Genomic DNA, 27,314 nt, shown 5'->3' on the forward strand with positions numbered 1-27,314 from the left:
GCTGAGTTGCTCCAGACGGCACAGGACAGAATGGAAAGCAGGCATACAGGTACAGGTTGGACATTCAAGCGAACCTAAATCTAGCTTCCAGAAAAGACAGGTCCATACATATCTATTCCAGGATGTAACTAAGGTATGCTCCCTTTTTTTTAAGACTGTGCTCACAAACTTGTTTTCTCTCTTTATATCAAACACAAAAGTTGTCCTGGAGAGCTATTTATAAGGACAATGAGACTGCTCCTGCCTCCCCACCACCACACACACCTTTCAATCAGAAGCTGGTTCGCCACCATGAAAGATCTCTCTTCTCTGTTGTCTCAGTGACTTCCACTGGTGACTCCATCTTGAATCTGCTATCAATCATGTAAAAGTCATCCTTGTTCTATGAGCTATTTGTTTTCCTTTACTTTGTATATGTATGAGGAATCAGATATTTTTTAAAGCACTCTAAAAACAGTTCATCCCAACAAGATTTTGTCTTAGCACTTTTTCTGGAAGGAAGAATGGACTTCTCTGTTAAAAGGTGGTACTCTGGGGTGTATCTAAGAGATGAATTTCCTTCCATTCAACTTTCCCTTTAAAGAAAGCTGTTACCTTTGTCTCACTCTAGATATGTTTTTCCTTATGTTAAAAAAAAAAAAAAGAAAAAAAGAAAGAAAAATGGGCCAGGCACAGTAGCTCGCAACTATAATCCCAGCACTTTGGGAGGCCAAGGTGGGCGGATCACTTGAGGTCAGGAGTTTGAGACCAGCCTGGTCAACATGGTGAAACCCCATCCCTACTAAAAATACAAAAAAAAAAAAAAAAAATTAGCTGGATGTGGTGGCACGGGCCTGTAATCCCAGCTACTTGGGAGGCTGAGCTGGGAGGATCTCTTGAACCCAGGAGGCAGAGGTTGCAGTGAGCTGAGATCCAAGTCACTGCACTCCAGCCTGGTTGACAGAGTAAGACTCTGTCTCAAAAAAAGAAAAGAAAAAAAAAAGTATGTATTACCTTTCCCTCCCTGTCAGGATAGTTATTAGAATCTAAGCAGTGAGAAGTCATTGAGAAGAACAAAAATCTGTGTATTTATTTATAAGGTATTCATATTACTAGGCCCCTTTTCCTGTATCCAGGGCAAGTCCTCTCCATATACAAGGAAATGTACCATTCATTTCAACTTTGTTTATAACAATGAGAAATAATCTAAATGCCCGTTGATTGAGGAATGGCTAAATAAACAACGGCAATCCATAAAAAGAACATTGCAAAGCCAAATAAAAAAATACTCTTTGTATAATGGCCAAATTCCAAGATAATGAGTTAAGGAAAAAAAGTAAAACAAAACATGTAAAACAAAAAGAAAAAAAATTACTCTTTGTGTAGTAATAGGGCCAAATTCTAATGTATTAAGGGGAAAAAGTAAGGGACAAAAAAAGCATATACAGTATGTATTATTTGTATTTTTTTCAAAAGAGCAAAATAATACATGCAGTTATACCCGTGTATATGCATCAAATATCTCTTTAAATGTATGAAATAAATTGATAACTTTAGTTTTCACTGGGACAGAAAATGGGAGAAGATTGTTTTTTACTTTGTACCCTTTTATACCTTTGAATTTGAAACCACATGAACATAGTACCCGTCCAACAAAATTAAATTAAGATCATAAATAAAAATATCCCTGAGTGATTTTTCACAATGTGTGAGAAACTCAAGATGCAAATGCTACCCAAGTGAGCTGAGTTGCAAGTTTATAGCCTCATGTTAGTTATTAGTGTAGCACAAGATTACTGGCTCATGTTCTTCTTGCTTTCACTTTTCTCCCACTTAAGCCAGATATTTCTCCTCAAATTTTTGACCACTGGAGAGCACACAGTGCCCTTTGTTTCTGGCTCAAAGCAGCCTGTACTCTCCCCTCTGGGACGTGGGTCCTTCAGCAGTATTCTTCTCAGGCCTAAACTCTCAGCCTCTGGTCTAAGCAGTCACTTGAGCCTGAACTCAACTAGCGGTCAGCATCAGATCATGGAATAGGATGGTGTAAGAGGTCCTGGATTAGAAGCTAGGCTGAGTTTGTGACCAGTCTGTCTAACTTGGCAAAACCCCGTCTCTATTAAAAATACAAAAATTAGCCAAGCATGGTGGCACATGCCTGTAGTCCCAGCTACCTGCAGGCTGAGGCACAAGAATCGCTTGAATCTGGGAGGCAGAGGTTGCAGTGAGCTGAGATCACACCACTGCACTCCAGCCTGGGCAACAGAGTGAGATTATGTCTCAAAAAAAAAAAAATGGAGCTGGGGGCTGAGCTGGCAGGAAGGGGATGGGCAGAGCAGGGGCATGCATCCTGACACAGGCAGCAGTCAGTGGCTGTGAAATAAGACCAACCACAGGTCACAGGCAAGGTCACAGTCTAGATTGGAAAACTGGGGCTAAGGTCCAGAGAGCTGAGTTGCTCCAGATGGCACAGGACAGAATGGAAAGCAGGCATACGGGTGTTGGTTGGACATTCAAGCTAACCTAAATCTAGCTTCCAGAAAAGACAGGCTCACACATATCTATTCAGGATGTTACTAAGGTATGCCCCCTCAAATGGTTTTAGCACTTTTCCTGCTGAGGATGTAGAGAGAGGGAGCCAGGATTCTGCAAGTGCCACTTTTAACATGTAGCGGGGCCAAATGTGATTCTCTCCCCTCCCACACTCAGTGCTGTCTAGCCCAAATTTTACACCCTAAGAAGCCATGGATCATTGAGTTCAAAACACACTGTCTCCATCCACCCCTTGAGGTTAGGTTGAATGATTTGGGTGCAGACCTGGTGTTTAAGGAGACAGATTGGTGACATTAATGGTAATATGCAACTATGAGTTACAAAATCAACCCATAGCTAATTTCAACGACCAGAAGTTGTGGTGCCTGAGACAGTGCCCAACTGCCATGGTACCATTTGTTTTGTTCCTTGTTCATATTATGATGAGGGGATTAAGTTGTGCTCGAATCAGCTTCATCTAGACACTGCAGTTCAAGTCTTTCGTCAGTAGCTGCATTTTAATTCTACTGGGTTTAATAACAATACTAAAAATCTTTATGGTATGTCATTTAATCATCGACCTTTGCATTACTTCAACAGCAGCCTTACAAGTAACAAAGAATCAATCCTGTGCTTGCCTCTAGGTTTTCCACAGAGGTAGTGAAAAGAACTGGATTTTCAAGTTCACTTTGCAAGAGGCAAGTAGGAAGGAGACTGAAAGCTGCTCGTAAATCAGTAAATCAGTTGCTTTAGGCAGGACACCTGCCCTGTCAGTCTCAGCTACATCCAAATGTAAAAATGGGTGATCTAGGATTACCCTCAGGTGATGCCAATGGCCAAGGCACTAAAAGGTCACATCTATTATTGCTGGCATTTCTCTCCCCACTGGGCTGTTTTTTGAGTGGATGTCATACTCATCTCATACAGAAGGCATGTCCATCATGCTAGAGCAGTGCTGTCAATGTTGGATCTAATAAAATACACTCTATTTTTCTTTTCTGCAAACTTCATTATACCTAGCTGCTGCTAAAAGATGATTCCTTTTTTCCTTGCCACTCCAACATTACACTTTAGGGACATGAATCCTTAAGCAAAGTTTCATTTGCCACCTCTGATTTTAAAGTTAAAATGAGCCTTTTAAAAACATTAACCAAAATAAATGGCACAGTGAGTGCCATACCCAGAAGTGGCTACATAAAACCACTACATAAACAGTCAATGCTCCCTTGGAAGAAGTCACTGGGCTTTACTAAGAATATCATGTTCACCAGCAAACAATTTGTCAAGTGTGTATTATCAGAAGTTGGGGGAGGACTAGAAACACAATCTTAACACACAAAAATAAATGTGGATAAAAAAGTGTAGTAACAGCTGTTGCCAGCTGCAAGCAACCACGCAGTAAAATGCTGTCCAACTCTGCAGGGGACTGTATGAGGACTCTTGGAGCCTGAGATAGGAGTGACAAAAGATCGCACTGTAAGAACATCAAACGTGAACCCTGGCTAGCAAGCTAGGAATTACCAATAGGAGGAATTGAGAACATTGCCAAGAATTCTTCTTCCCCAGATCGAATCACTGCATGAAATCAGCCCTATTTGTTCTAAGAAGTCCACATTCATAAGCTTCATTTTAACTGAGCTTGGTTCTTAGCCTATAAGGCCCATAAGAACTCCTCTGGAATCTGCGGATCTCCATTTTAAAAGCATTATTGACATGAACCTGGGGAGGTGTTTTTCCTGGAGTTCTTTCTCACCAGACTGGTTCTGGCTGCCTCCTGGGTGATGACGGAAAACTGAGGCACTTGCCAACATGTCATCCCCTCATTTTGCAACCCTCAGGCAGTTGCACAAAGGCTATGTGGAACTTTACCAACTAGTTAAAGGCAGAGTCTGGGACAGTCTTAAAAGAATTAGGACTACTGCAATGTCCAAGTGTTGCATATTAAGGAACTCCATCACAGGGACAGATAAACTAGGTGCAAGGTGATGCAATTAAGAGCCTTTCATTCAACACCTCTTCACTCATAACCCTGGGGTTTTGAAATGCAGAGCCTTTCAAGTCACACTTGAAAACTGTTGCCTAAGCAGCCTCTCCAGAGTTTTCTGATTCCAGAAGCTAAAAGAGCCCTAAGAAACCACAGGAGAAGCTGCCCTGCACTCCTTCTGTGGGAGTCACTGAGGACAGAAGAGTTACTCGATATCAAAGATCTTTAAGAGGCCTGAAAATTCTTCACTTACTTAGAGCTAAACCCATCTTAGAAATCTGCTTATTGTATATGTTTAGGTAACTCTCATTTGCCTGGAGCAACTTGAAAAAAAATTTTTTAGAAAGTAAAACAGGAAATTCAGAATAAGACATGGCCTTGACCAGCTAAATTAATTGCCCAAGTAACCTTTTGCATAAAGGAAACAGGATCAGGAAAGACTTTCATTCAAACCTTGCTATTTTGCCTTTAGCTAAGAGGACAGGATTCTTTTCTGAAATTTTTCTGTGAAGACCCTAATAAATAATTTTGCTTTTTTCTCCTTCCTATTCTAGAAATAGAAGGGAGGAGGACCTATTTTGTTCCATCCTGTAGGCTGATCCTTTACACTTAGGACTGGAAGAAATAAAGTAGATTTTTGTGGAAATATAGAATATGCATTCACCAGCTACATTGGAATCAGGAAGCATAAATCACAAGTAGCTTGGTCTCTCCACAGAAATGTGGAAATGGTAGGCCCTGAAAGAACCTCAGTAGGGATGCATGTGATAGCTTCGTGGGCTGGGCAGACTAGCTGTGGAGATGCAAAAACCACAGCATGCAGCATGCATTCTCTCCAAAGATGGTCCATACCCCATCACCAGCACCCATGGACAAAATCAAGCCAAAGTTATGGGGTCTGTTTTAGGGAAACTACATCGACTGTTTTGAGGTAATAGCTTCCCATGTGACTAAACTCTTTTGTGATAATAAAGTAAAAAGTAATGAAAAAAAGTTATTGTTAGTTTGATTTTATAATTTATCATAGTGGGAAGAATTCTTGACCCAGAGTTTAAAGACTTGACATTCCACTTTTAACAGTTTCATCTGACTTTGGACAAGTGGCTTAATTTTCTCATCTGTGAAAGCCTCTTTCTTCCTTTTGAAATGGAAATACTGATATTTGTTTTTCTCAGCCTCTGAATTTCTTAAAAGTTATAAATTAAGATCATGTGAGTAAAAAAAGTACAGGAGTAAAATGGTCTCATTCTATTGGGCTATTCTAAAAGAAACTATTTATATTTCTTTCTTTAAAAGCACCTGTTGTGTCCTCAATGTAGAGGCTAAAAATAAAAAGATTTTTTAAAAATCAGAAAGCACTTGTAATCATTCCGTTTATTCCTTCCCCATTTATTAGAAAAACTCCAGGGTGAGGGGGTCAGATTATGTCCCTTGATTTCAAGGCTGATCAGCTAATGTACATCATCAAATCCTTGGAAGCTCAGACATAGCCATGTGTCCTCCTTAACACCTGGCTGCATTTAAGTTTCAACCATAGCCCACACAGTTTTCTATTAGTAGTAGCACACTCAGTAAAAAATAAAAGCCATCTTTTACTGTGCATCTGCTATGTGCAATTAATCATTAATCCTCATTTAGAAAATATTTTTAGGTATTTTATACTTATTAACCCAGGTTTATCACAAAGAAACAGCATTACTCAAAGAAATTGGGTTAGACAGATTAAAAAAATTTTACCGTTAATGCTAATTCTTAAAAATAACTCTGAAGCAAAAGACAGTCTAGAGACTAAAGGAACATTGTAGATACTACTTCATCCTCATTATATGTCTTTGTTTACTCTTTTAAGATCAGTAAAGAGGACCCCTGTAATGTACTTTTTCTGTGAATCCTGCCCTTGAGTAATGAGTCGTTCTGAAAATCACTAGTTCAAATAGTGCACTTGCCACTTTTTTTTGGTAGATCTACTAAGACAAAGATCAGATAAGAGTAAATTAAAATGACAATCTCCTGCAGGCAACAATTGGTATTTCCATTACTAGAAGGCATTTAGTTATTGTACCTGTCTTTACTTAATCATGGCTCTGACTTGAGCATTTGATTTAAAAACTACTGCAGAGCAAGTCACCACCCTGTATTTAGCATACTGACTTAATAGTTAAAAGGGTATCACAAAAAAATGAATAAAAAAAATTTATTCACTGGGGTTAGGTACTAGTAAAAGCATTAAAAATTCAAGAAATATTATGGAGGAAATCTAATTTAGAAAAACAGTGAGTAGTTTTTGAAGTGGCTGTTGAAGTGAATATTAATTCAGTATTCTTCCTAAAGGAGAAAGCATGTCAAGAAAACAGCATTTAGGATTTTTAAAAATGTTTGTGAAATTCGACAAATATGTTTTTAATATATTACCTGGAAATGTTTGTTAAAAACATAGATTCCCAGGTCTTGCATGCAGAGATTTTGATTCAGTAGTGTTATAATTATACATCACTTCAGTATAAATAACTTCTGTTCATATAATCTAATGCCTAATAGTAATGCTTGATAGTGTCCTAATCAGGACCTGCCCTCTTCACAGGTGGCTACTTAGCTATTTGTAGTGAAATCAACACCTAAAATTTTGTTATTTACTATAAAAGATGTTAGAAAGAATTTTGTACAATTAGAGGTATCAAGAGTAGTAACTGCGAAGGAAAAATTTTCTGGACCCAGAAAATGTCTTGTATGAACAAGACATAGGAGTGGAGAAGCCCAGCACTAAAATGTCATTGATGGACTATGTGAGGTCTAAGCCCCACTGAACTCAGCTGCCTGACCCAAAAGAGGTCTTGATGTCATTGACGTCTGTTTGGAGGGAGCTTTTCATGCAAGGTGCTGGTTGGTGATCCTCACTTGCAGCCAGCCTGCCTGAAATTACAGGCAAGACATATGACTATTTTCTGGCTGTTTGCTTATAACACATGTACACTTGGGAAATTTGATTGTTGAAGACTTGCTTTCACTGAAATACACCTCTTGGTAATTAGATTGTGAGGATGGAGCCATCTAACTCCCAGATACCTCTAACAAAGCTACCAATACTTACTAAAAGAGCTTATTTGTTGATCATCTAAACTGGCCAAGGCCATTCACAAAAATAAAGGATTGGTTGAGACACACACATTGTGTTTTAATATCACTTCAGGTGACTCTGAAGCAGGTGATTTACAAACCGTACACTGGGAACCACTGGATTAAGAAAAGACATGTCATTACAAATGTATTTTAGAAATCTAGTCTTTGATAAAAGGATTTAAGAGCTGATTTCAGGAGTAAGAAGACATTTTTTTTAATCTTAAAATGATTTTAGGTAGCTAGAAACCCCAAACAGATGCATGAAGGATGTTACTACAAGGTAACTAATAGAACTGACTTTCACCTCCCTTAATATTTACACTTGAGAACTTATCTCTTTTCATATTTACATATAGGATTTAGTTTAATCTATAGCAAACATGTATCTATGTAGCAAGTGTTTGAATTTCAGGCCATATGCAATATTTGAACTATTTTGTTTTATATCATCATCTATTTGCCTGAGAGTTAAAATCAAACTCTTTTTTTTTTGAGGCTTATGTCGATAATTTATATTTGTGCAGAATTTTATTATTTATTTATTTATTTATTTATTTTAGGACGGAGTTTCACTCTTGTTGCCCAGGCTGGAGTGCAGCGGTGCAGTCTCGGCTCACTGCAACCTCTGGCTCCTGGATTCAAGCGATTCTCCTGCCTCAGCCTCCCGAGTAGCTGGGATTACAGGTGCCTGCCACCATGCCTGGCTAATTTTTTGTATTTTAATAGAGACGGGATTTCATGATGTTGGCCAGGCTGGTCTCAAACTCCTGACCTCAGGTGATCCACCTGTCTCAGTTTCCCAAGGTGCTGGGATTACAGGCATGAGCCACCATGCCTGGCAGAATTTTATGCTTTATAAATCATTAATGAATGTTATTTTCTTTTTAGGTGAAAAATGTTACTTAATAGTGTCATCATCTGTTCTACAAGACTCATTAATTTCCCAAATAGTTATAGAAGATAAGATACAAATAGTATATTCTCAATTTTAAAAATAAATACGGGGATAGTACTATTAACCTGCCCAAGTTATCCATTCACGCAGTAGAAGAGATTCCTAATTATTAACATAAAAGTTCACTAGACATTCTCTCAATATACAGTGTGTCTTTCTAGCCAGTAATTTCAATAAGCATGACAGTCAATGAGATATACTTAAAATTTAATATTTTCAAAAGCATGAAATTGTAGGACATTGTGAATGCCTCTATGCTGTGTATTAAAATGATTACATATAAAGAGTTGACTTGGTTGTTAATAAAAAACACCTATTAGCAGATTTAACAACTGTGTTAAAAATAAAATATTCCAAGACAGGAAATAAAAGGTTGAAACTTTTCTTTAGTTACAGCAATAAAAGCCATAAAAGTGATGGATTTTTGAAATTTATATGTCAAATTTCAAACTATATTTGAAGAGTTAGATTTTGACACTTACAAAGTGTCATAAACTTGACACTTACAAAGATCAGTGTTCTCATTCCCCCAGTAATGACTGACAGACACAGACGGGTCACTTCATTCCTCCCATTAATAGAACTGAGAGGGGAAAGGCTTTTTCCTTAATCCAAAAACAAACGAGTATAGCAAATCTCATTCACATGCCCAAATATCAATGTACCACACAACCTGAGTTCAGACCAGTGCACTTGGGTAAGCATAGTCCCTGATAACATTCTGCTCTTCTACATCTTTAAAAATATACAATAGTTTAAATTAAAAATGACCATTTAATTATTCTCTCTATAAGTGTCTATTGAGCGCCACTGTTTTCCAGGCATATTATAGGTGAAGAGAACATGGTGGTGAAAAAAATGATCAAGGCTTTATCATATCATAGAGACGCCATTTTAGAGATCGTTATAGATATTAAGCAAGTAAATTAATTTCACAATACAAGCAAGATGTGACAAATGCTATGAAAGAAATAAGACAGAATGATATAATGGAGTGACTGGGAAAAGGAGGACATGTGAATTTGGAGTTCAGGAAAGTCATTTCTAAGCAGGAGATATTTGAGGCTATACAAAGGTCTGGGTACAGAGCAATCTGGACAGCAGCACAGCAAACACAAAGGTCCTAAAATGGGAACAAGCTCGGTATGGATGGAGACAAATACAAACACTGGAAGGAATAAAGTTACCAACACAGCTTTGTTACAGGTGATGAGAAAGCCCAACTGAGAGAAAACGATAGCTGTGAAATCCAGATAACCCATCCTGCCACTTCAGTTGATTAATCAGAATTTCTAGTTGTCTCAATGCAGAAATGTCTAGGCTAACATCACCATTTTCCATGACCCACTTCTCCACTGGAAATAAGATTTATCTTGCCACCCCAAATGATACCATTTCTGGAGGGGCAGGGAATTTAGGAGGCAATGTGAGAGTCAGGCCAAATTTAGTAGTCAACAATGACACTTATTTTCACAATATATAATTCCTCATTTTAGGGAAAATATGAATCCCAGGAAAGCCACTTATTGTTGTGGAACTCTAAGCATTGTAGAGCAGCTATGGCTTTTTGGAATTTGGTCCTGCCAAGGTGTGGATTTTTCCTTTCAGTGGCATTTAGCAGATCTCGTCCGTAACTAGGCACGGATGACACTCTTTTTCACTTTTTGTTCCTTTTATACCAGAGTTATTTTCTAAGTACAAATTTAAATTTGAAACTCAACATAATTTATTTGCTTCCAGAAGAGTTCATGTTTTTAATTTTTAAATATTAAAATAAAAATTAGATGAAAAGTATCAAAGGAACTAGGAGAACAAAAGCTAAAATAAGAAATACTAAGGCTCTTAAATATAATTTAAAACTGACTTAAATATATACTTAAAAACACTGAAGAAATGCTTTTTTGAAAAACATTTTAGGTTACTAAAAAATCTTTAGGTGAAATTAATTGGTGTTAATAAATAAATGTAATAATCTAATATATATATTATATATGTATAAATTCAAATTATATTATATACTATATATAATATATAATTATATTATATACTATATATAATATATAATTATATTATATACTATATATAATATATAATTATATTATATACTATATATAATATATAATTATATTATATACTATATATAATATATAATTATATACTATATATAATATATAATTATATTATATACTATATATAATATATAATTATATTATATACTATATATAATATAATTATATTATATATATAAATTTAAAAGTTATATATAAAATTTAAAAGTATATATATATATATATATACACTTTTAGTTTAGAAGAGCAGAGTCTGTGTAGATTAAACTCCTTCTTGGTAGGCAAAAGTAACCCAAAGATCATTCTGGAAAAGTATACTGGGAGGAGGCTGTTGGTGAAAGTGAAGTGAATACAAAACTAAACATCTTGAATTTGGCATAGATTCAGCTGAGAGAAGCAAAATTTGTAAGCAGAAAAAGAAGGATAAAGGTAAATGGGAAGGGTGTTTGGACTTATAAAGGCTCATTAAACTTTATATCCTTTCTCTATATAATTTTCTGCCAGTACAATAACACACCCTGGGTACACAATAAAATAAAAGGTGATAATAGTGAGGGTCCAGTGTCATTCTGCACTTAAAACTTTAAATAAATTCCCATTCCATATGGATGTTAAAGCATTTATGTGACGAATCATCGCATAATTGTGTAATGAAAGGGGGTTGCTGTTTTTCAAATTTGTTGATTAATAGATTATTTCAAGCTAAAGTTACTTTTTACAAAGTATACAATATTAGGAGGTAAATTACCTGGCAGGGGGTAGCCTGCTCCTGTCACTCCGTGAGCTTCCAGAGTGAAGTAAGCCCAAGGATGAAGCCTGACCCTTGGTCATCTTGAGCCAAACCAAGCTACATCACCTAATCCAGTCCTCCAGAAAATAGAATCAACTGGAGGTCAGTGGACAATTTTTGAGAGTGGAAGGCTAAGCAAATGTATTAGCTTTGGAATTACACAGATCTAATCTTAAACCCTAGGCTTATGGGATATAAGCAGCCACTTGCAAGTTTTGTAACCCTGAGGAGGTGTCTTCACCTCTCTAAGCCTCAATTTTTTTTTAACGTAAAACACAATTTTTTTTTTCTTTTTTCAGAAACAGAGTGTCCCTATGTTGCCCAAGCTGGTCTGGACCTCCTAGGCTCAAGAGATCCTCCCACCTCAGCCTAAAACACAGATTTTAATGCCCAATTTTGTTATAATAAGAATTAAGTTAATGCACGTAAAGTTTTTAGCACAGCAGTTGATTCCTATTGGGCCTTCAATAAACAGTACTTTGAAAAAAAAAGGAATTCCCTTTTAAACAATATCTTCTTATGCTTACTAAAGCCATAGAATGGGAGCTTGAGCCTCTTCCCACTCTGTGGATGTTCATGACCACAGCCCACTCTGCATATGAGATAATGAACCATCATTAACCGCAAAGGAGCAAACAACGTGTCTCCAGTCAGCCTTGGTGAAAATTGCTCCTGATCCCTCTCTTCTTTCAGGGGTTGCAGCAGCTCAGACATTCCTTACTGTGTGAAAGGAGGAATACTGTCACGGCATGAAAAAAGCATAACTATGGAAGCTTATTTTTCTGGTTTTCTTTTCTTTGAGCACGTTTAGAGCTTTGAACATGTAGAACTGGCCTGAGTCTGGCACATCCTAATCAGTTTTCTTTGCCTTCCTGAAAGGTCCTGTGTACCTCCTCATCATTCAATTGGCATTAGTTCTCATCTTGGTCCAGGCTTAACTTGGACTTTAGAGTATTGTGAGCAAAGGAGGGGAAGTAGTGTGGCATTTGGTGGAGGTGTAGTGAAGAAGGGAACTGGATTAGGAGGCTGAAGTCTTGGCTTCTTGGCTTGTTGCCAGTTGTGGCAAAGTACCTCAACATTTCTCAATTACAAATGCTAATTCTTACTATATAGCATTTGTATGTATGTGTGATGGTGAAATAAAATAATAAGGAAACGGTTTATAAATTATATAGAGCTATTAAAAAATAAGACTTCTATTCTAGTAAACCTATTTGATTTATAAAATAAATATTGTGTTATATTTAACTTTAATATTAATAAAATCTTCTCCACCTATGAATTCCAATATTGCTCCAAAATGGACTTTATTCTTACCCTGTATATCTATAAACTGTGCCATTATAAATAACATATATTACAAATGATTAGTAATTTAATTATCTGATTTTAAATTAACATTAAGATACTAGTTCAGATCAGCCTGTAAACACACAAATTATTCTCCTGATAAATTACTTTTGCTTATATTGCTTAAGTAACTAACAAAGGTAGAGTTGGAAATCTTGAGTGTACAAAGTATTTTTCATTTAGAAAATCTAAAGAATTACATATTTCAATATTAAGCCATATCTTCTGCTAACATGAGTGAAACAGGACTTGGTTTTATAAAATCTAGGATTTGATAATTCTCTTTTACAATATAAGAAAATTAAGCAATTGAAACTAACATAGCCCTTGTAGAATTTTTTACAACACCTTTTTTTTAGATATGTGTACTTCCTGATAAGCAGAGATGATGAAATAATGGCCTATTAAAAGCAAATAAGTTTCTATAAAAATGCCCAAGCACGGATTTAAGGCATGTCCTGCATGCACAGTTGCAGTTAGTTATTCCAGGTATTATTTTTGTTTTCAGGAAAAGAAAACTCAGTAGAAGATAATGGCAAGTCCAGACTGGGGATATGATGACAAAAATGGTAAGAGTTCTCCTGTTTATATAGATCAAAATGATAGCTTGTTCCCATTTCCAACAGAAGAGATATTAAGCATTTAAAGCAATTGTACAGCCATAGGTTAATTGTTGAACTGTCTGCTTTAAATAATTATACTATCTTTGCATGTATTCTTAGCATTGTCTTTTGGGGCACGGCTGACTACAAAATATGTTTGATATGTATATACAGGCATACCTCAGAGATACTGAAGGTTCAATTGCAGACCTCTATCATTAAGCAAATATCACAAGAAAGCAAGTCACATAAAATTTGGAGTTTTCCAGGGCATTTACAAGTTATCTTTACACTATACTGTTGTCTATTAAGTGTGCAATAGCATGTTTAAAAATTCTACGTACTTTAATTAAAAATACTTTATTGCTAAAGTATGCTAGTGATCATCTGAGCCTTCAGAAGTATTATTATTTTTTCTTTGACACAGAGTCTTGCTCTGTCGCCCAGGCTAGAGTGCAATGGCATGATCTAGGCTCACTGCAACCTCTGCCTCCCAGGTTCAAGTGATTCTCCTGCCTCAGCCTCCACAGTAGCTGGGACTACAGGTGCCCACCACCACGCCTAGCTAATTTTTTTGCATTTTTAGTAGAGATGGGGTTCCACCGTGTTACCCAGGATGCTCTCAATCTCCTGACCTCATGATCTGCCCTCCTTGGCCTCCCAGTGTGCTGGGATTACAGGTGTGAGCCACCGCGCCCAGCCAAGTATTAATCTTTTTGATGGTGGAGGGTCTTGCCTCAATGTGGATGACTGCTGACTGATCAGGATAGTGGTTGCTGAAGGTTGGGAAGGCTCAAAGTTATCCATGACTTTGGAATCAACTTCTTCCAATCTCCTGTTAATGTTGATAACTTGACCTTCTCCCATGAATTACAAATGTTCATGCAGAATGGTGAATCCTTTCCAGACAACTTCCATTTCCTTTACTGAGATCCATCATAAAAAAAATTATTATCTATGGGAACTACAGCCTTACAAAGTATATTCTTAAATAAGATTTGAAAGTTGAAATTACTCCTTGATCCATAGACTGCAGAATAGATGCTGTGTTAGCAGGCATGAACATAACATCAATCTCCTTGTACATCTCCATCAGAGCTCCTGGGTGACCAGGTGCATTGTCAATGAGCAGTGATATTTTGATAGGAATCTTCTTTTACTGAGGAGTAAAGCTCAACAGTGGACTTAAAAATAGTCAGTAAACCAGGCTGTAAACAGATGTGCTGTCATTCAGGCTTTGTTGTTCCTTTTATAGAGCACAGGCAGAGTAGATTGAGCATAATTCTTAAGGGTCCTAGGATTTTCAGAATGTTAAATGAGTGTTGGCTTCAACTTAAAGTCAACAGCTGCATTTGACCCTAACAAAAGAGTCAGGCTGTTTTTAAAAATTTTGAAACCATGCATTGACTTCTCCTCTCTAGCTATGAAAGTCTTAGATGCTATCTTCTTCCAAAAGAAGGCTGTTTTTTCTACTCTGAAAACCTGTGGTTTAGTGTAGTCACCTTCATTGGTTATCTTAGCTAGATCTTCTGTATAACTCTCTGTGGCTTCAGTATCAGCACTTGCCACATCACCTCGCACTTTCACGTTACGGAGATGGCATCTTTCTTTAAATCTCATGAACCAACCTCCACTAGCTTCTAACTTTCCTTCTGCAGCTTCTTTGCCTTTCTCAGCCTTCACAGAATTAAAGAGAGCTATAGCCTTGCTCTGATTAGGATTTGGCTTAAGGGAATGTGGTTGTTGGTTTGATCTTCTATCCAAACTACTTAAACTTTCTCCATATCAGCAATAATGCTGCTTTGCTTTCTTATCATTTGTGTGTGCACTGGTGTAGCACCTTTAATTTTCTCCAAGAACTTTTCTTTTGCATTCATGGCTTGGCTAACTGGCACAAGAGGTCTAGTTTTTGGCCTGTCTCAACTCTTGACATGCCTTCCTCACTGAGCTTAATCATTTCTAGCTTTTTATTTAAAGTGAGAAACATGTGACTCTTCCTCTCACTGGAGTACTTACTTACAGGTCTTTGTAGGGTTATTAAACAGATTAATTTCAATGTTCTTGTCTCAGGGAATAGGGAGACTTATAGAGAGGGAGATAGATGGGGAATAGCCAGTCAGTAAAGTAGTTAAAACACACACGACATTTACAGATTAAGTTCATCACCTTACTTGGACATGGTTTATGGTGCCACAACACTATTATAATAGTAACATCAAAGATCTCCATGATAGATATATGAACAATTAAAAAGTTTAAAATATTGTGAGAGTTACCAAAATGTGACACAGAGATGTGAAATAAACACATGCTGTTGAAAATATGCCCCTAATAAGCTTGCTTGATGCAAGGTTGCTACAAATCTTCAGTTTGTAAAAAATTCAATATCTGCAAAGCACAATAAAGTGAAATGCAACAAAATGAGGTAAGCTTGTATTAGAAATCTATTGCTAATAATAAAATATGTATGGTCTGATTCTACAGACTGTAAGTATACATCTATATTAGTAGTATTGACAAATACACTATTTTATAGTACAATATAGAAAAGGGGCCAGGTGCAGTGGCTCATGCTTGTAATCCCAGCACTTTGGGAGACCGAGGCAGGTGGATCACTTGAAGTCAGGAGTTCGAGACAAGCCTGGACAACTTAATGAAACCCCATTTCTACTAAAAATACAAAAAAAATGGCCAGGCATGGTGGCATGCACCTGTAATCCCAGCTACTTGGGAAACTCAGGCATGAGAATCACTTGAGCTTGGGAGGCGGAGGTTGCAGTGAGCCGAGAGCACATCACTGCACTCCAGCCTGGGTGACAGAGCAAGACTCTGTCAAAAAAAAAAAAAGAAAGAGAGAGAGAGAAAGAACGAAAGAAAAGAAAGAAAGAAAGAAAGAAAGAAAAGAAAGAAAGAAAGAAAGAAAGAAAGAAAGAAAGAAAGAAAGAAAGAAAGAAAGAAAGAAAGAAAGAAAGAAAGAAAGAAAGAAAGGAAGAAAGAAAGAAAGAAAGAAAGAGAAAAAGAGAGAGAGAGTAAGAAAGAAAGAAAAGGGACATTTTCAAACACAGAATTTCTATTAATCTTAAGAGAATATCATTTAATACACTTAAAAAAACCGTAATCTAATAAGCAAACAGGTAACCATACTCCTAAAACTTGGAATCAAGCATTTGATAAAGCATTGATTTTACACGTGTTTGTCCTGGTAGGTCCTGAACAATGGAGCAAGCTGTATCCCATTGCCAATGGAAATAACCAGTCCCCTGTTGATATTAAAACCAGTGAAGCCAAACATGATACCTCTCTGAAACCTATTAGTGTCTCTTACAACCCAGCCACAGCCAAAGAAATTATCAATGTGGGACATTCCTTCCATGTAAATTTTGAGGACAACGATAACCGATCAGGTGAGCTGAAAGACCCTTTTGATATTTTTTTTCTTACAGTCTACTGGGGAAATTTAAAAAACAGTGCTCGAAAAATATGACACCCATTCTAAGTCTTTTGTGCTTGTGTGCAGCATTGCTGTAATCTAGTGGGGCATCTTGGACTTCTGGAAAACTCCCAGGTGGTAAAGAAAATTTTTGGAACTCCCAGCTCTCTATTTTCAGTCTTTCTTTTCAAAGTCACCATCACGTCTCTTCTCGTCATTCCAGTATCTGTATGCTCACTTCACTGTCTCTGAATAAACAGCATTTATCCAGAAAGGTCTAGTGAACCAGTCATTACAAATAGAACAACTAAAAAGAAAAATATTTTCTAATTGGGATGAGTATGAATGAGCACAGTAGAAAAGAAAAACAAAGCAGTAACTGAATTATCCTTATACTCCAGAATCTGGAACAAATTTTGCTACAGAGTTAGCTTTTCATGAAGTTTTATTGAATATTTTATTAAATGACAATTCCATAAAACAGTTCTACTGATTTAAAATGCTAAATTTGTTTACTAGTTTCTGAGGCCTAAATTTTAGGCACCTTGGGGCTATGTCCATTATTAATATTAGATTAGGTCTGGTATTATGTGCATTTAACTAATATTATCATTGGATAGGCTCTCCAAACAAAGTTTTATAACTGCCCCACTGCCCCACTAGTACTCTCTCTTGGTCCCTGGCCAGGGATTCTCAACAATGCTGTCAAGATATACTGTTGTGTCTTCATCAGTTACATAGTAGGTGATGAATGGTTCATTACTCAAAATAAACTACTAAAGATTTTTGATGCATACTGTCTTTGTTGAAAGAATGAAGGAATAAACTTGCAAATTAAAGGAGATTCAAGGACAGCCCTGTAATGATATAATTCACTCACATGGCAATATGCTTTCTAGGAGTTAGAAATAGGTAAAATTGTAGCTCGTGTGCTGGGAAATGTGTATAATTCATGGAATATATCATCAATGCCACAGTCAGGGGTGCACCATACATATGACTGTCATCCTCATGGATGTAGGGGAAAACAAGATGAAAGTCTAGGCACTAATGTTTGTTTTCACTTCTACTCAACACAATTTAGTGTTAGTTTATATTAAATGCAAAGATAAGCTAGAGTTTGTGGAGCATCAGGCTAACAATCTGTTCCCTTTTCTTCCAGTGCTGAAAGGTGGTCCTCTCTCCAACAGCTATAGGCTTTTTCAGTTCCATTTTCACTGGGGCAGTACAAATGAGCATGGTTCAGAACATACAGTGGATGGAGTCAAATATTCTGCCGAGGTAATGTAATTTAGTAAGTGAGAGATAATTACCCTGAGAGTACTCCCAGAAGCACCTTCTCCCTTCTCTTCTAAGACAACATCATAATGACTCCAAAGGAATGGGTATTCCAGTAAGGAACTCCCAGGTTCCATTAAAATCAAGCACAGACACATAATGTTTGGCAAGAGAGGCAAATTTTTCATGTGGAAAGAGGCAGCTAAATTACTGGGCCCAAGATTCACCTTTCCCTGAGAATGCCTCAAAAACTGTTACCTTGATATCAAAGCTAGCTTCAAAGGGTGACACTGCTCTCCTTTAAAGCTGTAACCCCAAATGGAACACACCACCATTTCCTCTTTATTTAAATGTTCAAGTTTGGATACACCAGCAGTATCGTTGTGGCCAAGCCAGGACAATTCAATGAGACTCTACTAAGAGCAATGGTCATAGCAATGGTCACTGAACAGCATACACCTAGATGAGGGTCTGAGCTTCCCTGGCTCTTAACCTGCTCTCACATGGAAGCTTGTGACTTATTTCAGGACATTATTATCAGTATGTCCAAAGAAAAATGGAGACATGTACACTAGACTGTCAACAGAGGGTCTGGGAGATTAAAATGGGAGAAATTTTGCTCTTTACTTTAGATGTATGAATTATATAATACATGTGTACCCATATATGCAGGTTGACTTTTTAATTTTATTTTCATCAAATGAATTCTATAATATATATAATTTTGCAACCTGCTTTTTTTCTATTCACCCATTTATCATGACAATTTTTAAAAATCAGAAGATTGAATTCCACCTTTTTTACTGTCACCATAGTATTTCATTTGGGTGAATGCATCAGAATTTATTTAACTGCCTTCTATTGATGAACAATCACAACATATGATTTTTGTTATATTGGTTTCTTTTGCTTTTATTAAAAAATGCTTCAGTGAATATATCTGTACATATATCTTGTGCACTAGTGAAAGTAATTGTGTAGGATAGATTTTTACAGGGAAGACTGCTATGTTACAAAGTATGTGTATCTTTTATTATGATAGAATATCAGCAGATTGTATACAAATAGAACTTGCTTTACCTTGTGTTGTAAAGCATGACTAACACCTTTCAATGCGCAGAAATCTGTTAATTGGGTTTTCCCCTCCATAAAATTGAAGGTAAATTAAAATTAAATGGACTAAGAGCCTAAATTAGTGTTATCATTTTGGAAGGATAGTTGGTAGTATCCAAGAAAATTAAATTAGTGACTCTCTCATCTAAATTGAGAAAAATCAATATAATCCATGCTAGATATGAGAGACTTAGCCACAAAGTTTAGCATATGATTAAATTCAGTTCAATAAACCTTCTTGGGATACCTATAAGACAACAGGTTTGAGAGGCAGTGCAGCCTGTTGCTTAAGAATGCAAGTACCCATCTGACTGCCAGGGTTTGAATCAAAGCTCGACCACTTACTAGCTGTACAACTTTGAACAAATCACTCTATACTCCAATATTCCTATATAGAGAATCTAGATAATATAGCATTAGTATCTATCTTAATAATTGTTGACAGCATGAAAAGAGTCAACCCACACAGAGCACATTTAGACCAGCACCTTTCATGTTGCATGTTCTAAATAATGTTACTTAACATTTCCATAGAGACACAAGCAAATGCTTTTCAAGCAGGGAAGTATAGGCATAAATTATTGTGATTAAATAAATATAGCAGTAAACGGCAGTATGACTATTCACAAAGAAGCATGGGAATACAGATGTAAGAATAATTAATTACAAGTAGGGACAGAATCTACACTGGCATGGTCAGAGGAAATTGCAATAAGTGATCCCTCTTAATAAACTGTCTTAATCATTCTTTTTTCATTCAACAAATATTCATTGAACACCTACAATATGCCAGATACTGTCTTTATTTATTTTTTGTTGTTATTTATTTATTTTTGAGAAAGAGTCTTGCTCTGTTGCCCAGGCTGGAGTCCAGAGGCGCGATCTCGGCTCACTGCAACCTCCTCTTCTCAGGTTCAAGTGATTCTGCTGCCTCGGCCTCCTGAGTAGCTGGGATTACAGGCATGTGCCACCACACCCGGCTAATTTTGTATTTTTAGTAGAGATGGAGTTTCACCACGTTGGTCAGGCTGATCTCGAACTCCTGACCTCGTGATCCGCCCGCCTCAGCCTCCCAAAGTGCTGGAATTACAGGTGGGAGATACTGTTTTTAAAAAGTACTTGCTATCAGAACTTGCATTTGATAGGGAAAATAAAAATTTCAGAGGGAGGAAGGCGGGAAAGAAGGGAGGGAGGGAGGAAGGAAGTGAGGGAGGAAGGAAGGGAAGGAGGGAGGAAGGAAGGGAGGGAGGGAGGAAGGGAGCGAGGAGAATAGGAAGAAGAGAGATTAAATAAGTGATATGGATAGAACTGTTTTGATTTGTGGTGGTTACTTTATATTGGATGATCAGAAAAGAATTATTTAAGGAGTGGCATTTGAGTTCAACCCTAATTCAAGACAAAAGTCTGCCATTTGAAGATCATGGGGAAGGAAATTCCAGAGAAAATTAGAAGCTAATGCAAAGGCTCAAAGTTGTCAACACGTGACGAAGTATAATCTGTAAGATGTGAATGTTAATAGGTGGGGAAAGTAAGAAATGAATGATAATTGTTGTACTTATTGATTGAGCAATTTAAAAACCTTATCCTAAGAAGGTAAAATTAAGCAGGTATGGCAAGAAGGAAATCTAGAGTTCTATTTTGGCCAGATTAAGTCTGAAACATCTATTAGACATCCATGTAGAGATATCAAGAATATATCAAGAATACATATATACATATTTGGATGTACAAATCTAGAGTTTGCAGAGACATTAAGCTGGAGATATTTATTTGAGAGGTGTTTGGAAAGGGCACTAATGTGCCCGAAAGAATCTGTTCTTGGCCAAGACTCCCAGGTACTCCAGGATCCCTTTCTCATAAATTTACTATAAAGTACCTCATGTGAGAGAAAATTACTTCAATTATTTTCTCAAAAACTAGTTAGTCATATTTCCTGATCTTTTCATAACAAAGAGAGATACATTTAAAGGAGTAATATTCAATAACAATATCGTAGGAAAGGACATTTTGCTTACTGCTTCCAGGTTTTCTAATCTCTACTTGGCACACAGATAACCCTTCCTACGAGTGAGAACATAACTCTTCTAATCCACTGGATAAAGGTTCACATAAGTTTTATGTATCTAAGCCAAGATACATCATCATATGGTAATAAGTTAACTTATAACTTACCTTTTCTCATCACCCTGGTATAAATAATTAATTAACCATAGTATCATTTTTAGCTTCACATAGTTCACTGGAATTCTGCAAAGTACTCCAGCCTTGCTGAAGCTGTCTCAAAGGCTGATGGTTTGGCAGTTATTGGTGTTTTGATGAAGGTGAGTTACAGATAATTACACAGCTCTGCTTCCACTGTCTTACCAATTAGATCTCAAAATAGAAGGAAATAAGGTAACATATATTTTAGAATTTCTTATTTTAAAGTTTCCATTTAACTGATGACTACAGGTGAACAAATAGTTCCCTAGTATTTTATTGCTTGGTTTTATCTCTGCCCTCTTAAAGAGAGAAATGAGTTTCAGGTGGAGGTGAGATAGAACGGTGTTCATAGGGAAAAAGGAATTTCTATTTTCCATCTCTTCCAAATTCCTTTTCCTCTAAACTTCCTACATCATATATTCTGAAATTTATTAATTTAATATCTCATCAGGAAATAAATATTATTAAATATTAATAAGGAAACCTGAAATCATAGATTCAGAAATTTATCAATTTAATATCTCATTGGAAAGAAATAGTAAAAGAGTTTTTTCTTGCAAAGAACATTCAATTGATTTTTTAAATGGGAGATGTTGCTCAAATCTTCTATAGAAGAATCCCTGAAAAGTTCTACGAAAAAGTTATTATTAAATTGGGTATGCCTGGGTAACCAAATAACTCTTGAAATTATAGCACCTCTACTTAACCTTTACTGAGCACTTACAATATGCCAAATACTGTAGTAATGAAAACTAATATAACAGACCAAAATAAGAGATTTGTTTTTGTGTCAGTTTTGATAAATTACTAGATTTTGCCCTGTATAACTTTGAACATATTGCCAATAATTCAGTTTAAATCAAGCTTTTAGTTTGCTACTTTATCTGTAGGTACATATTATAAACGATTCATAGAGTACAAAGGCCCTCAAAGACATACAGCTTGAAAAATTTCCCCTTCTAAAGCAGAGAGAAAATACCTTATCTCTTGTCAGTTGTTAATTGAAAAAAAATTCAAAACTTAGCTAAGCAGTGTTCGATTGATAATAATCTTTATCTCATACTTTATTTTCTTAAATCTCCAGGTTGGTGAGGCCAACCCAAAGCTGCAGAAAGTACTTGATGCCCTCCAAGCAATTAAAACCAAGGTAAGCACACTACATAAGTAGTTTAAATCAGAGAACAAGAATTTACAGATCTATGGAAATCATTTAATGAAGTATTAAAACTGGGGAGTAGGAAGGCCATAGCAAAAGCTACCAGCTGAAAATCAAGGTGCTACTTCAATACTGCCTACCTCTGAGAAAGTCTCTAATGCATGGAATTGTTTTGGTTTTTTGTTTTTCATAGTTATGGTTTATTTATTTCAGCAGAATATGGCATGCAGAAAACCAGATTACACAGCCATTTAAATTTGCTTGAAAAACTATATCTAACAAAATTGTGATTTTCCATTTCATAAATAAAGATATCTCTAGCTTTTTAGCAGTACAAAAATTCAGAAGTAAAGGGCATTCTTTTGAGATATGATTGATATACAATCTTTGATAACCGTAACTCTTGTCAACTCAAAAAAATATGGATTTTTTGATATACACAAACAGCTTTATTGTTTTAATGGTAAGCAGTTAAACCATAAATCAGAGATTTGTCATGTTTTGCAGCATGGAGAACTGTCATGTATTTGTGTAAAATAAATCTGATTTATGCTGATTCTAGAAAAGATTAAACTTAAATGAGTGTCTTATAAAGTATAAATGACAGAAGATAAAAAATAAGCCCTCAACTCAAGAGTTATCAAAAAAAATGAAAATAAAATATAAGGAAATAATTAGTGAAGATAAAAGCAGAAAAGAATAAAATAAGAAAGAAAAATGATGGCCGGGTGTGGTGGCTCATGCCTGTAATCCCTGCACTTTGGAAGGCCGAGGCGGGTAGATTGCTTGAGGTCAGGAGTTCAAGACCAGCCTGGCCAACATAGTGAAATCCTGTCTCTACTAAAAATACAAAAAATTCGCTGGGCGTGGTGGTGCACACATGTAGTCCTAGCTACTCAGGAGATTGAGGCAGGAGAATCGCTTGAACCCAGGAGGTGCAGGTTGCAGTGGGCCGAGATTGTGCCACTGCACTCCAGCCTGGGTAACAGAGTGAGACTCCATCTTAAATAAATAAATAAATAAATTTTAAAAAGAAAAATGATGACTAAGTAAGGGGTAAAATTTTATCAATAAATTGAAAAGTTGATTCTTTGGAAGAACAACAAAAAAGTCAGACTTTGGGGAAGCTGGATAAAGAGAAAAAAAGCAGTACATATAAAACATTATTAGAAATAAATAGGTTGTGACTAAAGATATAGAAGAGAATTTTAAGAGACAAAATTTTTTATAACATTATGCTAGTAAATTTGAAAATTTAGATAAAATGGATAATTTTCCAAGAAAATGTGAAGTAAGGGAATTGACTCAAAAGGAGTTAGAATACCTAAATAGACTGAGAACCTAAAAGTAAATTTAAACAATAGTCAAAATGTATCTATTAAACAAAAATACTAGGCCCAGACCACTTCATGGAAAAGGGTTACTCAACTTTTAAGAAACAATCATGCCAGTGTTAACTAAACTGCCCAGATGAAGGAACAGACAGAAAACTTCCCATCAATTTAATGGAATCTGATACCAAAACCGGGTATGAAAACTACAAAACAGACAAACAAAACAAAAAACGTAGGATAAACTTTCTTAGGAATGTAGCTAAAGGAAATCCTAAAATTTATTATAACAAATCAAATTCAACAGTGTATTAAAAGAGTAGTTTCTGAACTAGTAGAGTTTCTGAACTAGTATTTTTGGGAAAATACAAGAATGACTCAATATTAGAAAATCTTAAATTAATTCATTATATTAACTAGTTAAAGATGAAGAAAACCTCATGATCAACTTGTTAAATGCTTAAAATCATTTGATAAAAGTTAATGCCCTTTCTTTAGGATGAAACAAAATGAAAGAAAACTGTCTGAAAACTTCTTGAATTTGATAAAGAATTTACCTAGAAACTTGTATCAACATTTAACTTTGTAGTGAAACACTTGAAGCATTTTCATTTCAATCAGGGACAAGACCAAGGTGCCACTGTGACCATCACATTTGAAAATTATAATAAGGGTCCTAGTCAGTGCAACAAAATAATGAAAGAGTACATATTATGATAGATATTGAAATAGCAAAAACAAAACTATCATTATGTGCAGTTGATATCATCACTAATATCCACCTGAAAACTCCAGAAGAATCATCTAAAATACAGAATGCATAAAAGATTAGCATACAAATATCAGTATATTTCCTATACACCAGTAATAATCAGAAAAGATGATAGGAATAAATAGAATAAAACTAAAACAACCAATATGCATGTCAATAAAGATTTTTGCCATTGAAATAGAATCTGACATCATTCCTAGAGAAAAAATAAAAGCATTATACTAGAAATTAAATATGTTTTAAAGATATAGATTGTAAAAAAGGTTTTTGAATCTTTGCTTATCTGCAACCAAATGAAGAAGGAAACATCTTGGTCAAAAACTTACATATAACACATTTTTCATCTTTTTTTCTTCTGTTGATATTGTTGTTTATATCCACAAACACACCAGTCATTAAATACTAAATAGTAGAAAAATCAATGACTCTTAGCTAAAATCTCTAAATAATGTATAACAAGATAATATAGCATATATATGTCACATGTATTCATATAAGTATTTTATATCATGCTGTAATGGTGTATTCTTTTCTTCCAGGGCAAACGAGCCCCATTCACAAATTTTGACCCCTCTACTCTCCTTCCTTCATCCCTGGATTTCTGGACCTACCCTGGCTCTCTGACTCATCCTCCTCTTTATGAGAGTGTAACTTGGATCATCTTTAAGGAGAGCATCAGTGTCAGTTCAGAGCAGGTAGAGTTGTGAATGAATGGGAACTGGGAATGCGCAGCAGGAATATTACTTTAATTGATAGTATCAGTGAGAGAGATTATTATTTCAGTCAGCTTTGTGAGAAGTTCATTTTTCCTCCCAACTTAAAAATATTAATTTGGGGACATAGGTTTATTAAATATCCAAAAATGCATTATAATACTCTTTTTTGCCTTTATGCAGAAAAAAAAAATGACTCCCACCACTCTTTCCTCCTTAATAAGGAAAAGTCCAATCTTGTTAAATGTCTTCTTAAGCATTTCAGAAATAAAGGAAAAACTGTGACTGGACATTTCAATAAGACTTTGGGGAATTGTGGCTCCCAGCTGGCATACCTTGATAGTTGGCAAAATATTTTTATTCCTTTTGTGGAGCTTAAACTTTTAAATATTCAACAAAATATCTCATTAACTGTTGTTTATAATGGTGATTATAGTATCATTCATTGCTCAATCATGTTTATTAGGTGCCTTACATATATTTTATTAGCCAATTCTCATAACAAACCTACAGGACAAGCATTGTAGCCTGTTGCTAACTGACATTTATTGAGCACATGCTATATGTGAAGCATCATTCTAAGGGCTTTGTGTGTATTAACCCATTTAATCTTCACAACAACACAGTGAAGTAAGTACTATATGGAAACTAAGGTACCAAGCTAATAAGTCACTCACCCAACGTACCCCAGCTGAAATTAAAAAGTTGATACTTTAACCCAGTCATCAATAATTAAAGCAAAATGCCTGGTTCAAAGGAATGAATGTAAAGGATTTGGGGCTTTCTCTCTTCCTATTAGTGATATTACTGCAATTTCTAACTCAGTTTTCTAAATATCAGTGCGTTAGTAATCATGTAAATAAAACGCTTTATGTAACTTTAAAAACTTTTTATTTTAAAAATATTTTATCCTTCCAGCTGGCACAATTCCGCAGTCTTCTATCAAATGTTGAAGGTGATAACGCTGTCCCCATTCAGCACAACAACCGCCCAACCCAACCTCTGAAGGGCAGAACAGTGAGAGCTTCATTTTGATGAGTCTGAGAAGAAACTTGTCCTTCCTCAAGAACACAGCCCTGCTTCTGACATAATCCAGTAAAATAATAATTTTTAAGAAATAAATTTATTTCAATATTAGCAAGACAGCATGCCTTCAAATCAGTCTGTAAAACTAAGAAACTTAAATTTTAGTTCTTACTGCTTAATTCAAATAATAATTAGTAAGCTAGCAAATAGTAATCTGTAAGCATAAGCTTATGCTTAAATTCAAGTTTAGTTTGAGGAATTCTTTAAAATTACAACTAAGTGATTTGTATGTCTAATTTTTCAGTTTATTTGAACCAATAAAATAATTTTATCTCTTTCTTTCTATTGTGCAGTTTCTAAAACCATTATGTTTCTACTCCATTTACATTCAAAAATCTTAAATACTTTACTTGCAAGAGTATTTTGCCTCAAATATAACAACCTAAGAGCAGCTGGAGATGAAATATTGAGAAATTAGTTTGCTTACTCCTGAAGACAAAAATACAGCTGAGATGACAACTGGATTTAATATCGTTATGCTGGCCCAACATTGCCACCATTTGTGTTGTCTGTGATCAAAATAATTATCTTTTATATAGGAAGATGATGCTTCTAGATATTGCTTTCACTTCTTTTCCCCACGTTAGCAAGGACAATGCTTCTCTGCCATTATTACAACGAGTTAGTTTGCATGGAGAATCTTTACTTTAAAATTGGAAGAAAAGTCACAAGTGAATGGTTTATAAAAATGCTAAAGAAGTCATTTGTGCTTAGAATCCTATAGAAACATCATGCAATCTTTTAGTCAGATGTGCACTTCACCTTATGCTATTTTTATCTTTAATTGACACACAATAATTGTACATGTTTATGGAGTACAGTGTGGTGTTTTTTGTTTGTTTGTTTTTTGAGACAAGG

The 27,314-nt window shown here is 35.7% G+C and overlaps 1 protein-coding gene across 3 annotated transcripts in view; it reads left to right on the top strand.

The window, feature by feature from the left end:
* The window catches only part of LOC129060975 (carbonic anhydrase 1-like), a 52,881-nt gene extending 26,146 nt beyond the window's left edge, over window positions 1–26,735 (top strand). For 2 of the 3 annotated variants that reach the window (XM_054561550.2, XM_054561551.2), the window contains 7 exons: window positions 13,282–13,342; window positions 16,582–16,779; window positions 17,968–18,086; window positions 21,422–21,517; window positions 22,483–22,545; window positions 25,197–25,352; window positions 26,289–26,735. In XM_054561550.2, the coding sequence (XP_054417525.2) occupies window positions 13,306–13,342; window positions 16,582–16,779; window positions 17,968–18,086; window positions 21,422–21,517; window positions 22,483–22,545; window positions 25,197–25,352; window positions 26,289–26,405 (786 nt within the window). In that variant the 5' untranslated portion in view covers window positions 13,282–13,305 and the 3' untranslated portion in view covers window positions 26,406–26,735. Of the gene's footprint in view, window positions 1–10,935; window positions 11,063–13,281; window positions 13,343–16,581; window positions 16,780–17,967; window positions 18,087–21,421; window positions 21,518–22,482; window positions 22,546–25,196; window positions 25,353–26,288 lie in introns of those variants that run through there. The other variant, XM_063726423.1, reaches the window with a different exon arrangement.
* The last annotated feature ends 579 nt before the right edge of the window (window positions 26,736–27,314 follow it).

The sequence above is a fragment of the Pongo abelii genome, chromosome 7 (genome assembly GCF_028885655.2).
Source record: "Pongo abelii isolate AG06213 chromosome 7, NHGRI_mPonAbe1-v2.0_pri, whole genome shotgun sequence".
NCBI lineage: Eukaryota > Metazoa > Chordata > Mammalia > Primates > Hominidae > Pongo > Pongo abelii.